The following is a 16873-nucleotide window of genomic DNA, read 5'->3' as shown; positions in this document are numbered from 1 at the left end:
TTAGATCATTTCAATTCTTATCTACAACCCGTTCGTAGTTAGTTCTTATTTATTGCATTTTTATTATGTAATATTTAGTTAGTAAACATCCAACTTGTTACTCAAATATTTCTGAAGATTGATTGCGTGAATTTGTGCGAGTCTAGTAGCTGAGCTTAATAGGTTAATTCCCTGTGGGATTCGACTCCGGACTTATTAATCGGAATATATTTGCAATGACCACTAAGTCTTTTTTATAAGGCATAGTTGGGTGTGATCATGCTCCTTATTTATTAACTTTAAATAATGGATTAATATGATCACTTTCTTATCGTTACTGAAATGCGTCAATCTCTTTATTCTTCCATATTCATATGTCAACATCTGTTAAATTCTTATATCTTTTTTCGAATTTGAAGTGGTTATTATTATTTAGGTATCATATTGATTTTTATGTTTAATTACTGAACTCGATTAACCTTGAAAGTGTACATCAACAAAAAAATTACTATCAGACGACTAAAAAATAACTATCATGTATTACTAAGTGGATTCTTCCATGAAAATATTTAATAGATAATATATTTGTCAATTTTTTTTAAAATTTTTACTAAACATATATTTACTTATCACAAATTTAACAAAATAAGATTGAAACAATATTTGAGTAACAAAAAATCCGATAAAACCGTCAAAACTGAACCAATCCAAACCGATATAGTTGGTTTAGTTTTTTTGATAAAAACCGAACCAGCCGGTCCATATACATCCCTACATAAAGCCACAGAATTGTCACCCGTTGAATCCACCACATCGATAGTAAGGATATTTTTTGAAATATAAATCACGTTGAATTAATATTGTAGGACTAAGATCATTACCTAATCTTCTGTGAAGCACATGTTTTGTCCACTTCATGGTTTTTTCTTTTTTCGTTTCTTTTTATCATATAAATACGAGGGTATTTTTTTACTTAAATAGTTGCATGAATTAAAGAGGAGCAAGGGTTCGATAATTCATCATTCCATTTTTGTGTCTCGTACAGGTGGTATGTACGATTTTGTTTCTGTGCTAACATGGTGTTCCTATTAATTTTAACATGTTGCTTTGTCCTGTCTTAAAATATCTCATATTCATAACTGTGACCATATTATTTAGGACTATGAGCACAACATGTGACTAGAATTATCTAGATGTTTCAGTGCAAAAGCTCAAAATCTAATTAGGAAAGCAAGTAACTGGGCTAGACGGTTAATCCTCTGGAGTAGCTTGACGATGAGAAAAACACTAATTGTCGAGAATACATATCTTGTACCGAATGACAATAACTCTTTGAAATCAGAGGAACAAGCCAACAATTGACAGAAAAATGTTGAGCAAAACTATTGGCCGTTGAATTTTTGATGTAATTTTGTTGGGTATGCGAATAAAGTAACACATTCTAGCTGAAAAAGTTGGAGTCTACATATAAGGTATAACAATCTCTTAATGATGTGAGATTTTTGGGAAAACTATGCGAGTTTGGCCCAAATCAAATAATATCACACTTTGTTAAGAGTATCATTGGGACATTTTAGCCCAACAACCGGTATCAAAGTCCGGTTAAAATGGTAGAGTGATGGTGCAGAGCTCGATTTTTACCCGTACGAGCTTGGAGACGCACACACAAAAAAAAAGCTAGTTGCAGTCTTCGATTGTTATAAATACTCCAACGAAGTTGGGTGCGTGGCACGCAATGAACTTAGTTCACAAGGAAAATTATTGAATGCGAATAAAGTTCCACATTAGTAGCTAAAAAAATTGTGAGTCAACTGACATTAGCCCAACAAATTTAAGTGCCAATTTAATGCCTCTAGAACCTTTGAGTCACTTCTATATTGTTAGATACTATTGGTGGTCTAGGCGATTATATTGTTGACGACGAGCTATACGGCTTTCCCTATCTAATTGTTAAAATATTGATTCTGAAGCAACTAGTAGAATACATAAGTGACCAACTTATAATGGTTTTCTTTTCATATAGTATGTGTTTATATATGGTGGACAAATTTTTGACATTAAGGGTGTATTTGATATAGAGGAAAATATTTTTCTTGAAAATATTTTTCTGAATTTTCTTTATTAAAAATATGTGATTTTCTTATTTATTTTTTGGTGTTTGGTTACATAGCAAAAAATATTTTTGAAAATTATATTTCAGGCAAACACTATTCAAGACGAAATGGATAAGGGCATGCGAGGGTTATAGGGTCAGAGTCTAGGGGGTCGGATGACAGTCGCGAGGTAATTAGGAGTGAGAGTGGGGAGCGTAGGGGTGGGGGTTGGATCGTAACGAGTGTAGAGCATGGGGATGGGAGTGGGGATGATGGGGGTGGATGGTGGAGAATATGATGGGGAAGGTTGAAAAATATTTTTTCTCTTTTTAGCAGGGAAGTCATTTTCCTTCGGTCGGAGAAAAATGAGTTTATGAGAAAAATATTTTCCAAAATATTTAATCAACCAAATATTAAGAAATTGAACTTCATACCAAATACACACTAAACCTTGGGTTTTTATCAGGGATAATAATATTTTGAAGTATTAATATGTTGTAAGCAGAGAGCAATGGATTTGTTGGAACACCTATCTATAATTCATACCAACCAAATATATCTATACGCAAAGCACTATAGATTGTCCAAAAGGAAATTTGATCTTAAAATATCAAACGAGGACCAACTATCATGCGTTATATAATATGTTGTAGGGACTAATTATAATTACATCACTCTCAATTTGATATTCACATATGAGTGGTTTAAGTTTTTCTACATTTTGCTTCTCTTTTTTTTCCATATTAAAGATTTACAGAAAGAAAATAATCGATTTGAGAGGGTTTCATTATAAACTTTTATTATATTGACACGAATCAAACAATATAACTCAATAATATAAAAACTTAAGAACTTTAATGTGTCAAGTTGTCCTCAAAGTATGCGTGTGAGATTAAATATGTTCTCCATATGAGATTGTTCAGAATAAATGCATATTTATGCTAAAATGTTAACAACGGGCAGATCCACTCAATTTTACATAGTTTAAGGACATATTTAGATCTTTTCCGTTCTTAAAATTTGGGGTGGGAAGGAGAACTTAGCATTTGATGCAAATTGAGTCAACATTTATCTCAAGTTTATGGCTGTAGTCTACCTACCACATTCTTTTAAGAGAAGGAGAGGATTTAATTTCATCTCATCCATTAATTATAGATCAGAAATTCGGACGAATATTCGTTAGAATAAAAATAACACGCTCAAATAAATTAATTAGATATCTTGAAAATTGAAGTATATTATTGAATAGAGATCAAAGATGCAATATCCTGCACAAAGGCTCTACGCGTACCCTAACAACCACACAAGACGATGTTCTATTAAATTGCCAAAAGTTTTTCTTTTTAAATAATATTCGGTATTTGCTTTAGAGCCTGACTAATTTATATGTGCGCCAGAAAGTTCTATTTCAGGAGTAAAATGTTTTCTGCCAAAAGCTACTTTATAACAGCACTTGAAATCGAAACCTCTGGTTAAGAATAGAGAAATATTTATCACTCCACAACCAAAACCAGATATGGCAAGTTCAATTATTATATCTTGATATTTTCTCCCATAACTCTTGGCTCAAATTTTCTACATTTTTCAGAAATTACTTGATGAACTATCATTAGATAGTGAGTGGTCAACTAATCATATGTTTAATTTAAAGATTAATCATTATTCTTATAATTCAGTAACAATATGTAGTGTTTCAGCGAAGTTTAATATATTCACTATATAATATTACGAGATAAGTTTTTTCCACATAGTTACTATTTTTTACGTATTAAATGCAATTTAATACTTAGTTTATAAAACATAAATCTTTCTCGAAACGAAAGGTCAAAACACCTAGTTTGGCATTTGAATTCAATTGTTGATTCCTCAATATTTTGCATTTTTATATAATTTTTAAACCATAATCTTCTATTGTCAAAAGATTTACAAAACAATTTTCAACTCCTCAAATAACAATAGTATAATCTGAAAAAAACAAGGGGATTTTGAGGTAGAGAAAGATAAAATGGGGCATATTTAGGGGAAAATAAAGAACAAATAGAGAGGACAATTTCAAAAGTTTCAATAAAATAGTCCCGAAAGTACAACGGAGAGGCAAAAAGGAATATGCAAAAAATAAAACGACTTTTTCAAAAAAAAAAAAAAAAAAAAAAAGTCACCTTTTTTAATTAAAAGGAAAAGTCGAAGAAAGCCTTAGGTAGTTTTATAATTAGTTAACTTCTAATTTTTAAATGAGAAAAGACGCAACGTTTTGCCTATATAAACCCATTCAATGCCAACTCGTATTCCTCCCCTTCTTCCTTGGCTCCTTTCAAATACTACACAAAAGCTTTTACTACAAAGAAAAGTCTCTTTGTATCTTCATTTTCTTCTCTTTGATCATCTCCATTTTGATTCTTGGTACGTTTTTTCCTTCATCCTCTCTCTGTTTCTTGTTTCGTAACTACAATAATAACGCAATGAAATTTCACGGATACGTTCATTTCTTTATATTGGAGGGTCGAAGTTAACTTTTTGACCCACTGAACTAGTTTTGGTTAAAATGATTTAATTTCTGATCGTGCTGAAGTCAGGATTTCATTAAGCGTCTTAAAATTTTAAAGAACAAAAAAATTCCGAAGAATGAACATTTTTAATCAAATTACGTAGTAATGATTAGGTAAATCATAAAAACACATGAAATTTATTTACCGTGTTATTATTGTCAAAATTTATGTGTTTTCTGAACTTTCTACTAATTTTATGTAACAGTTCTATTATCTTGAAGTTTGGTTTCTGTTTTCTTTTTTGGTTTTCATAGTCCTTCTTTGACCTTTGACGTTGCTTTGATTATTGAAGAAATTACAAAAAGAGTAATCTAAGGGAAAGGCTTATGCTTTCTTGTTTTCTTTAATTTGTTTTCCCTTTCGTTGATGTTTATATGTGTAGTTCTCATTATAAACATATGTATTTGATGTTAATATATATTGTATAATTAAAATAATGTTAGTTATGAAGTGCATTAGCTTTTGTTTCAGTATTGTTTCTGCATTTGAATAAATTTGAATTTTTCTATTTTGGAGTTTTTTTTTTTTTTTTTGAATTCCGAGGCTTTCTGAAGGAAACAAGCCTCAGGTCAAGGGTCCACTTTCTTTTGGCTTGACATAATTTGTTTTTATCATACATTAAAAATTGTATTATTATTTCCCTTTTTTTATGCTTGTAATAATTATATATGCTGACTCAAGGTTTTTGATTGGAACTCAATAATTGTTGAAGCCATAATGAAGAAATGTAGATTGAGACTTAGATTGAATTTTCAAATTGGTTTGGCTGGATTTAGATTATCTTTGTCCACTCTTCTTACCTATTTCACTTCTTTACTCAAGTTTTCTTAGGCCAAAATGGAATATGGACATGTTCAGAGACCAAAGTACGACTGTCTTCTTTTTGGTAAGTTATCTTTTTTGACAAATTTAGCTGTCAAATCCCATTTTTTTAATTCAAATTTTGAGCAAGTTTGATTATATAACATTTGGAATTTACAGATTTAGATGATACTTTGTATCCTCTGAGCACTGGTTTAGCATCAAGTGTTCGTAAGAATATTGAAGGTATACTTGATCTGTTCTTCAAATTTTTTTAGGCTAAATATCTTTTTAAAAATGGTTAAATGATGTCTAATTTAGAATTCATTGTGTTTTTTTACAGATTATATGGTTGAAAAGCTTGGTATAGAACAAAGCAAAATTGCTGAGCTGGGTAATTTACTGTACAAGAATTATGGGACTACAATGGCTGGCCTTAGGGTAAATCCTTTTTTTTTACCCTGTATTTACATAAAAATTTGATCAAGAAAAGAAAGTTCTACTTTAACTTAATGAGATGAATCATTTGTTTTTGGCAGGCAATTGGCTACGATTTCGATTATGATGAGTACCATAGGTGAGTAATTACACCTCTATTGATTTTAAACTATCATACCAACCACCAAAGTATGTGGTGCAGTGGATGAGATTGCTCCTCCGTTAATCAGAGGTTTCGGGTTCGAGCCCTGTGTATAGAAAAATCTTTGGTAGGCTGCACTACCCCGAATGGGGCCCTACCCGGCGCGAATCCGAATATAGTCGGGCTCCAATGCGGGTACTGAACACCGGGTGGGAAACCAAAAAAGATTTTAAACTCTCATTTTTTTAGTTTACTGATCTTCATTTTCCAATTTGTTTTGCAGTTTTGTCCACGGGAGGTTACCCTATGAAAATTTAAGGTCTGACCCTGTTCTGAGAAGTCTTTTGCTAAGCTTACCAATCCGCAAAGTTGTAAGTCCATTTTCACAATTCATGAACATTTTTGTTTAATATTTAGAAGAATTAACCTAAATCCGTCCGGCCAACTGTTTAAACCAAAAATAGCCGGTGGATATATATGCATAATTTGCATATTATATGTGTATAATCTATGTATACCCGGAGCACTAAGCTCCGGTTATGCGCATGGTTCGAGGAAGGGCTTGACGACAAGGGTCTATTGTATGCAGTCTTACCCTACATTTCTGCAAGAGGCTGTTTCCACCGCTCGAACCCGTAATCTCCTGGTTACGTGGCATTAACTTTACTAGTTACGCCAAAGCTCCCCGTCTGTGTATAATCTATGTATATGGCTAGAAAATTAAACAGTGAATATGACCGCTATTTATGCAAAGATCCTTATTTCGTGACCAAAGAGCCTTTTTTGAATGTTTTCTTTTTTCCTATTACAGATCTTCACAAATGCTGATAAGGTCCATGCTCTGAAAGCTTTGAATAGGCTAGGATTAGAAGATTGTTTTGAAGGTATTTTATGTTTTGAGACTCTGAATCCAATTCACAAGAGCACTCCATCAGATGACGAAGACGACATTGAGTTTTTGGGATCAGCCACATCTTCAAACACTGCTGCAAATAATGGCACTGAGATCTTTGACATTATTGGTCATTTTGCTCAACCTAAACCTGGATCAGTATTGCCAAAAACACCAATTGTCTGTAAACCTTCAGAAATCGCCATTGAACGCGCTTTAAAGATTGCCAACATTAATCCACACAGAACTGTAAGATTAATTGTTCAATTTCTTGAATCCTATTTAAAAGATTATTGTTATTTCAATGTACTGATTTGGAATGTTTCCATTTTTTCAGCTTTTCTTTGAAGATAGTGTCCGTAACATTCAAGCTGGCAAGCGTGTTGGTCTTGATACAGTACTGGTAAGTTGTATTCCTTATGTTTTATTTTCTATGATACTCTTTTCTTTTCGGTCTGAAAAATAATGGCACCATTATATATTCGGAAATTCTTTAACTTCAATTTTGCATTTAACCATTAATAACATGCTCTTATAACCATAAAATTATCATGGCATGTTTAAGACGACAAGTCATTCTAGAGATTATTTTACGGTACGTGGGCGAAATTTTCTTTCAAAAAGTATGTGCATGTCAAACACTATCATAACAAATGAAACAGAGGGAATAGTATTTACTGGAGCAATCTTGTGCACTAAAAGCAGTCCAGTGCACAAAGCATCTCATGTTCTCACAGGGGAGGGACCGTACACTAAGAGGTGTGATGTAGGCTGCCTAATCTAATGCAAGCATCAGTGGCTGAACCTAGGGCTCGAGCTGCCTAATCTAATGCAAGCATCAGTGGCTGAACCTAGGGCTCGAACCCGTTACCTCTTGTTTTGTTGTGTTGCTAATGTTGTAGTGTTGTTGCTGTTATTTTCAGGTTGGCAATTCCCAAAGAGTTGTAGGAGCAGATTATGCATTAGAAAGCATCCACAACATAAGGGAAGCATTACCACAACTTTGGGAAGTTGACAGGGTGGCTGAAGTTAACTACTCAGGTGTTGCTGTTGAGACATCTGTCACAGCTTAACATAATGTATCAATGCCTTAGTACTGCTGCTGTTGGGAGAAAAAAATAATAATTATGATCCAAAATTTCTTGTCAAATTGATTAAATGATGTAGATGTTTTGTTGTCATTATCAACTTAATTAGTCTATTAGTGCTTCCTTTCAACTAGTGATGGTAATGATCCACAAATCTTGTAAATAAACTCCCTTTTGTTTCTCCATTCTATTTATCAGGCTCTACTCTTTCTATGATTATATAATAAAGTTGAATTATTATTGTCATTATTATTCTAAAGGATAAAGTTTTGCATCATTCCAAGCATGAGCGTCAAATGAGTGGGTTGGGTTGATTTTGAGAAGGTTAAAATGGTCTGAGTTAATAATCGACCAACTCAAAAGTTCTGAGATGAGCTGGGTTAAAATGGCTAAAATTTGGGTCATACCGTCATATCGAGGGGCATATACAAGAATTTTTGTAAGCGGTGTCAAAATTTATAGGAGAATGAGAATAAATAACTTTAGCTATCATACTTCTGGACAAGAAATAACTTTGGTCCATTAGTTTTGTTTGATCTTCCTCCGACCTCTAAGAGCAAAATCAAGCACATAACCAATACACTAGGAGACACTCTATCTTAATGGTGTCATTTTATCCTACTTATCAATTTTCTCACAATATTAGTGCATATATTTAATAAAATTTGCCGACGAACGTGTGTCTGCCTCTTGTCATAGCCCAACCCGCCCAACTCTTATCAAACATTAGTTAATGTGTAATGTTTTCTTATGCATTGTTTGATTATCAAATAAGACTTTTTTCTTTTGTTATGGATATATATATATATATATATATATTCAACAAAAAAATTATTTTAAAGTTGACCTGAGATGGACTAGGTTTAATAATGGGTGGGTTAATGAACGGCCCAAGCTTGAACGAATTAAATGAGTTTGGCCTTAAATTGTCACTCCTAATTTCAAGCTTACTATGGTTGGTATTTAAACAATAGCCAACATATTTTATAAGGGGTTGAGAGAAGTCGTATTATTATGCAAATGACTCAAGGAAGATTGGTTTAAAGATCATAATAATATCCCAAATAATATAGTCTAGCCACTTGCGTGACGTACTAAACATGAATCACATGGAATGATATTGATGTTAATACGTTGTTTAGACATAACAAATTATGATTAAGATGTATGTATCAATCTGGCATCAGCTCAATAATTGCTTTGGGAATTTTATTATTTTCAGATTGTGACCATATGACATCTTCTGCAATTATAGGTGTGATGGGTAGGGATGCTGTCATTAGTGCCTACATTTCCATGTGAAGACAAGTGATATGATTAAGAACTAATTTGGACTTAATGTAGGTTTTCTGATGCCTGTAGATGGATTAGGACTAGGCAAATTCGTGGAAGAAAGGATTTTTCTTCCACGATTATAACACTACTGCAAAAGGAATTTAAAGGGATTGGTTCAGTAGTAAAACTCCTTCAATTTCAACGGGTAGGTTGAGACGCTGTCATTTGATGAAGGTGTCCCAATCAGCTTGTGCGCACTTCAATTATTTCACGTATAATATATACTAACTCTCACCAGTACAGATAACTCTATCTATGAAAGCTTAAGCAGACATACGACCAACAGGTATCGAATAATTCTATTCATTAAAACTTAGTTTTAAAAAAAATCACCTAGTTTTTTTTTTTTGCTTCCGCTGAAATGAGAACATGAGACCTCATAATTCTGCTCTCACTTCATTAGGCCATACCTTTGGGTAACCTAAGCGATTTTTCATTATATTATTTTCCTTTTTCTCTCCTAACCCTTTTTTTTCTTTTCAAGAAATCATTCAAACTCTTTAGCATGTCCTGAAGAACCTTCCACTCTTCCTTGTCATATCCCTTATTTTCGTTCAATCCAAATACATATTGTATTAACGCTCCTAAAAGGCTATATTGTAACAAATAGTAATAGAAATGGAGAAAGACCAATACAAAAATCTGCGAAATTCATTGTCTGATAATATGCCACAGGAATTGCATAGCTGAGTTGCTATTAAAACTTATTGGTAATTTGGTACTACAAATTGAGGTCGGCTAAGCTTTCAAATTAAAGGAAGTTAAGATGGTTGGAAAATGCGGCATGGATGATGCTTTAGCTTTAATTTTTTTACTTTTTGGGCAATCGACACAATTCGGCCCACAAGAGATGGACTAATGTAAGGAAAGTTGTATGCAATGTATCTTAGGCTTAACTATCCCAATCAATGGATTGTGCCTTCAGCTCATCAAGGATGGGCTAATGTCTTATGGTTGGAGCCTTGCAGTAGAAATGACGTCGGGTAGCCACTATTTAAGGTGGTATTTATTTTTTATCCAGCAATTCTAATATTGAGCAAAAATAGCCACTACTCTATTAAAATTAATATGAAAAGATATTTTTACCCTTTCTTCCATTGCTTCTCTTCCCAAACCCTCGCTTCTCTCTCTCAAGTTCGATACCCATTATTGATCTCTCAAATTGTGATGACCCAAAATTTGCAGAATCAATATGTGATGCAGCAGAGAAACGGTCACATCTTTAATCATGGTATTCCTGTTGAAGTTCTTGAGAATGTGTTAGAAGATGGATATAAGTTCTTTGAGTTGCTTGTTGAGGAAAGGAGGAAGCATTTGAACGAGAATTTACCCATTCTCTGTAGGTAGAGTTCTGATTCTCGTTGATGCATGTGTTGTTGAAAGGATTTGGTCCTTAACTTAGAGTTGCATGTACAAAAATTAAGGACATGTGGTCATTAACTTAAAGTTACAAGCACAAAAAATTAAGGACGGGTAGTCCTAAACTTAGAGTTACAAGCTCAAAAACTAAGGACAAGTAGCCCTTAACTTAAACTTACCGGCTCATAAATTAAGGACAGCTAGTCCTGAACTTACAATAACAAGCTCATAAGTTAAGGACACTTGGTCCTGACCTTAGAGTTGGAAGTTCAAAAATTAAGGACATTTGGTCCTTAACTTAGAGTTACAAGCACAGAAATTAAGGACTGGTAGTCCTTAACTTAGAGTTACAAGCACAGAAATTAAGGACGGATAGTCCTGAACTTTGAGTCCCAAGTTCAAAAGTTAAGGACATGTAGTCCTGAATTTAGAGTTACAAGTTCAAAAGTTAAGGACAAGTAGTCCTAAACTTAGACTTACAAGCTCATAAATTAAGGACAGCTAGTCCTGAACTTACAGTAACAAGCTCATAAGTTAAGGACACTTTGTCCTGAACTTTATGAGCAGAAAGGTATTTTTATCCGGGCGAGTAAAGTTATTAAAACAGTGGCTAAAGACTAAAGACATTTTAAACAGTGGCTTAAAAGTAAATATATGCCTTATTAGTGGCTAACTGTGCACTTCCCCAGCCTTGGAAGGCCTTGGAAGCACTAAAACTGGATGTGCTTCAGCCACGAGAAGCACGGTTGCATACAACGTGTCTTTGGGTTGTTTAAGGGGTTTAAAAAGGAGGAAAATGATAAGTTATGTTACAAAAATTAGTCATTTCATATATAACCAATATTAACCAATTATATATTTGCAGTAAAAAAAATATATCAAATTTTTACTTTCTTTTGAGTGGTATTATTGAAATAGATTGAATACATCTTAACAAGTTTAAATTTCAGTTTTGGGATGATTTAGTAGAGTTTTGAGGTGGTCTGAATTGAAAATTCAAAGTAAAAGATGAACATGAAAAAAGATGATAAATGTATCACACTACGTATCATTTGTGTATCAAATATGTATCATATTTGTATCAAATGTGTATCACATGTATACCTTGTGTGTGAGATACATGTGTCGCAAAAAAAAAAATTGAACTCGATTTTAACTACGAAATTTGAAACCAAATCAGTCTTAATCACCTCCAATTTTTCTCAAATTTTGTATATTGACTCATCCACATATTTTAAGTGAATTTCAATATACCAATTGAAAAATATTACTTTTTGCTTAGATTTTTGGAATCTTGTAAATATATATATTTTATATTTCATTACCTTCTTTGCTACCTTATCCATGAAATTTTCTTTCCGTCTTGCATCTAATGTTGCTGATCGCGCTTAAAATATGGAGGGTGATCTTTGCGTATGATTCTTAGAGAGAAATAATCCTTATTTATTTGGGTTTCAATTTTTATATATGTTTGACTAATTTTGATAAGTCTATGATTAATGGCTAGAAGTTGGTAAGTTGGGACTTATTTGAGACATAACTTAAATAGCTATTCACTCAACAGTTTAAACTAAAAGCTATGTATGCCAGTTATAAAATATAAACGGTGAATTCGACTAGCTATTCATGTAAAGATTCCTTGATTTAATCAAAACTTGGATTTTCATTGATTTCTAACCCACTTTGCGAATGAAATATTCACATGATCTTTTTACCCGATCTCTTGTCCTCCTAATGGGATACGAGAAAGTTTAATTAATATCTGACGTTGTAAATAAACTTTACAGGTCAATTTTACTGCTATTAAATAGGTTTTTGTCCATATTTCAAGATCACAGATTTTATTTTTTATAAATTTTATATATCAATATTTTTTAGTTATCTAATAGTGTAAAAAAACAGTATTATTGACTTCACAAACAATTCTGTGAGGCGATGATGATTCGATATGATTGAAAAAGAATTTTTTTCCCTTCCTATACAATATGTGAATTTATTTACCAAAATTATCAAAATCTTGTATATTTCCCACCCTAAACAAGTTTTTCTTACAATTTATATACAATTAATTTTAGTGCCTTAAATTAGAGGATTCTTTGCTTGAAAAACACCGTAATTGAAGGGAATGAAGTCCAAATTGTCCTTCCATCTAAGTAAGACTCCTTCCAGTTGTGTGTTACCTATTTTAAGCCATAATTAGTGCAACTCTTCTTTCTCTTTGCCATAATTACCTATTTTAAGAAAAGAATAATGTGGTACAAGAACGTAACATACTAATTAAAAATTAATTTCATACAAATTTAATACAAAATTTGATATATCTACAATAATATACATACTAAAAATAAATTTCATACAACTAACTATATAATATACAACTTATTTATAACTCATCTACAACTTTCATACATCATTTTTACCCAGTTAAATACAACTTCAACATTATACAACTTAAATATAATTTTCATCCAAATTTTATACAATATATCTTTTGTCTGTTTTTTTGTATATGATTTGTACATATTTTATATGTGGTGTGTTCTTCTTCCTCTCTGAAATTTCATTCAAAACTTCCTCTCTTAACAAAATCTTGATACATATTGTCACATCCCTTTTTACCAACTTCACTTAACCTCTTAAAAAAATAAAAGGATTTTGCAAAACTCCAAAGGGTTTTTAATTAAAAAGTGACAAAATTATGTTCAAAAGGAAATAACTCAGAGTCGCCACCTGACATTTATTTCGGTGTGTCAGGTCACTATTTTTTTTAAAAAAATAATTTTCCTTTTAAAACACTTTGGACTCCAAACTAAGTCTGGACCAGAGATTTGGGTAAGGGGGTTCATTTGATTTGGGGAGAAGGTGTTAGACACTCCCCAAGTCCCGTGAAAGTCACGATTGCGTACTCGATCTAGTTGGCTTTTAAAATATTCAATTGAGATAATAAACACAGAAAAAGGGAAAACAAACACGAAAGAGGCTCGAGGTCATCCCCACCTAATAAAAGAAAATACAAAAGAAAAATAAAGTCCTAAATACCAATATATACCATACTTCTTCCACGAGGTTCATCACGGCCTTTGTTTACATTCACTTCGGGGCATACCCCGGATAATAATATATACAAATTTTGTGGGGCATTCCCCGGATAATAAACTAAAGGAACGACCTCTCGCTTCGAAACTAACAAAATACTAACGCTTGCCTACGCGAGTGTTTATGGCCTAAGCATGCTCGTAACGATGTAAACGAACAATAAAGCTATGAACAAAAGCAATAAAGATTTAAGATCCAAATTTTCATTTGTTTTCATTTTTAATGCCCCAAACATTTCATCATCCAAGGCAACTCTCACCTAATTTAACTTCTATGCACATGAATTTCACTCAAAAACAAAAACAAATGCCTACTAGTTTTAAATCCCCTCTTTAACTTCAAACAATTTTAAAAAGCCTTTTTATGCTTATCTGAAGCTAGCAGCAAATAGAACCTTAGGAACGAGGAGATCTTTGAAATCTTGTCTCGAGTTTTAAACGAAAATGAGCAGAAAAGGTACTGGTAAAATTAAAAGAGTTCTAACATGGAGCAAGTGATGGAACTATTTCTTAATCTAAGAACAAAAAGTTAATGAAACAGATCAACCAAAGTCATTCATTCTGCAAATTCAAATCATTCATGGAGAGAGTATTCACAAGAGTAATTTAACAAACAAGATCAAGCACAGAAACCAAAGGCTCAACTCATATGAAAAAATCGAAATAGAGACAGAGGTTGTAGATATGCACCTCAACTTGAACCTTAATTTTTTTAAAAAAAAACTGCAGCGGTAATACGAGGACAAAGCAAAGCAGCAGTTATGACCAGAATTCGACACAACGATCAAATTACGAACAGAAAACGCGAACCGAAGCACGCACGGACGTCGACAACATCCGAAGCTCCGAACTCAATGGCCTCTCAATCAATCTCCATGAACGAAAAATCAAAACAGAAATTCATTTTGTGATTCAGCTGTTGCTCGTTCTTTTGGGGTTAGCTGCAGGCGTAGTTAAGAAAGGTTGGAAGAGTGAGAGCGAGGTGAGAGTGCAGTGTTGGTGCAACGGCTGTAGGCAGAGATGGGGCAGTTCGGCGATTGTGGTGGTTAAACGGCGGCAGGAGCGTAGATGGGGTTGGTGTGAATAGATGGGTCGCTGCTCCTCTTTCTTTATTTGTCTTAGGGTTGGGGTGTCTGTTCTTGGTTCTATGTGTATATGGAAGAAGAAGAGGGATGGCTGGAATTTTGGGCGGCTCTCTAGGTTAGATGAGTGTGGACCCCATTGGAAAAAACGTCTGCTTCGGTAATATTGTGCAAGTTGAAATTGTTGATTAAGGAAAAACAAAAAGTGCACCGTGATCAAATTGTGTGCCATGTGAATTGTATTTGCTCCTTCTTTTCTTTCTTTAATTCTAGATTTTCAAAGTAAAAACAATAATTAAACAAGAGATATAAACTAAAGAAAATTTAACTAATAGTTTGCATTCTAAGTATGGACTAAAGAAAACATTTTACCTTTTCTAGGTATTAAAATATATATAAAAAAAATTAAGTAAAACTCAGTATTCCAAATTCATGTGACTTCCTCTTTCCAGTTTTGATTGTTATCATAAGTAAATAAATCAAGAAAATAACTTGAGCAAATACCAAGTTACTCAAATAACAAAAAAAATATTTTTTATAGTTTCATTTTAAGAGAAAATAAAGCAAGAAAGGTTAAAAATAGGCAAAACAACAATATTAGAACTAAAAGAAATATTTAAGCACTACAAAGTATAGAATTTCGGGGAGGGTCAAAAATCACATGTCTACCGTTTCGAAATTTTGAGCAATAAAAACTCATTTTAGCCATGAAAATCCATTTGAGCAATAAACCAAACAATATGTAAACAGTAATCAACCGAACAAAACTGAGTAAACAAATGCTACTAATATACTCCAAAACAGAAGAACAGGACCTTTGCGCATTTACTCATAAATTATACTATTCTACTACTTCTACGATGTTCGTCATATTCTTCAATTACATTCACTTCGGGGCATACCCCTAAAATAAAATATATTCAAATCACTCGGAGAATTCCCCAGATAAATTTAACTAAGGGAATGACCTCTAGGGGCGGATTTAGGGGGGCGCAAGGGAACCCCCTTCGCCAAAAAAATACACTGTATATATAAGGCAAAATCTATTTTTTACCTCTATATATTAAGTTTTGAACCCCCTTAACACAATCCAAAAGTGTAGTTTAGTGGTCAAGGGGTTCAAAATCTACATAAGGTCATGAGTTCAATTCCCACTAGATACAATTTTTTTTTTGAACCCCCTTCGTGGAGATCCTGCCTCCGCCACTAACGACCTCTCGCCTCGAAACTAATAAAATCCTAAGACTTGCTTACCCGAGTGATGACGGCCTAAGCATACCACTAACGGTTAATAACTAAAAAAAACGAAAGTATAGCAATTTGTTTTGTTGGTCCTTAACTATGTTAAATTCCCCACGTCACATTTATCATTGCTCTTCCTAATCAAACTTAACTATACAGATTCTTAAAGGTCTTAAAATAGCAAGAGACATTCTTAAAGATTTTAAACTAACTTCAAACAAAATAAAACAAACAAATCAAACTAAAAGACTACTGAACAGATATTTAAGGCATATCAAACAAAATCACGTAATAAATTAAGGGGTTTATGGGAAAAGAAAGGGATTGACCTTCGAACCCAAATGTTTGGCAGCAACAAAAATCGAAAAACAATGGTGGACTTCGATCGGAACCGTGAACGGAGCTCGACGAAAATGGTAGTCTCAGTCTCGACCTCAATCGGCAAACCTTTGAACTCTCGAACGAGAACTCACTTGAAAGCTCCCAAGAACACCACTTCAGCGAATAAACAGAGCAGCGGCTGTGAGGAGAAGGGAATGAGAAGAAGGGGTGGCGCGCGATAGTAACGAGGAGAGAGAGACAGCAGCAACGCCGGTGGTTGCTAACTCGCCGGATTCTGGCGTTTGGTGGTAAGGGAGCGACGGGTTGGAGGATGACGGGTGGTGGCTGTTTTGTGTGTGTAGAAGAAGAAGAGGGTCGCTGGTGTTGTGAGGTCGTTTGTGGGATGGGGGCTGGCGGATGGAGGTGTTTTCCGACGAGTTGACTGACGGGCAGTGGCTGC

General features: G+C 33.5%; 1 protein-coding gene across 1 annotated transcript; it reads left to right on the top strand.

The window, feature by feature from the left end:
- Positions 1-4317: 4317 nt before the first annotated feature.
- LOC107770959 (suppressor of disruption of TFIIS) lies at positions 4318-8225 on the top strand. Its single transcript, XM_016590287.2, has 9 exons — positions 4318-4472; positions 5441-5504; positions 5600-5665; positions 5763-5860; positions 5959-5996; positions 6283-6370; positions 6811-7140; positions 7229-7294; positions 7815-8225. The coding sequence occupies exons 2-9, from the start codon at positions 5456-5458 to the stop codon at positions 7962-7964; spliced, it is 885 nt and encodes a 294-aa protein (XP_016445773.1). The 5' UTR covers positions 4318-4472; positions 5441-5455; the 3' UTR covers positions 7965-8225.
- Positions 8226-16873: the final 8648 nt, after the last annotated feature.

This window comes from Nicotiana tabacum, chromosome 10, assembly GCF_000715075.1.
Source record: "Nicotiana tabacum cultivar K326 chromosome 10, ASM71507v2, whole genome shotgun sequence".
Classification (NCBI taxonomy): Eukaryota; Viridiplantae; Streptophyta; class Magnoliopsida; order Solanales; family Solanaceae; genus Nicotiana; species Nicotiana tabacum.
Note: the sequence above shows the minus strand (reverse complement) of the source record. Positions and strands in the feature narration are given on the sequence as shown.

Bases quoted from the DNA above. Each gene is read 5' to 3' on its own strand.
- LOC107770959 (XM_016590287.2), top strand. From the start codon at position 5,456: ATGGAATATGGACATGTTCAGAGACCAAAGTACGACTGTCTTCTTTTT. The intron at 5,861-5,958 runs GTAAATCCTTTT...TGTTTTTGGCAG, and splicing joins CTACAATGGCTGGCCTTAGG to GCAATTGGCTACGATTTCGA. The intron at 7,141-7,228 runs GTAAGATTAATT...CCATTTTTTCAG, and splicing joins ACATTAATCCACACAGAACT to CTTTTCTTTGAAGATAGTGT.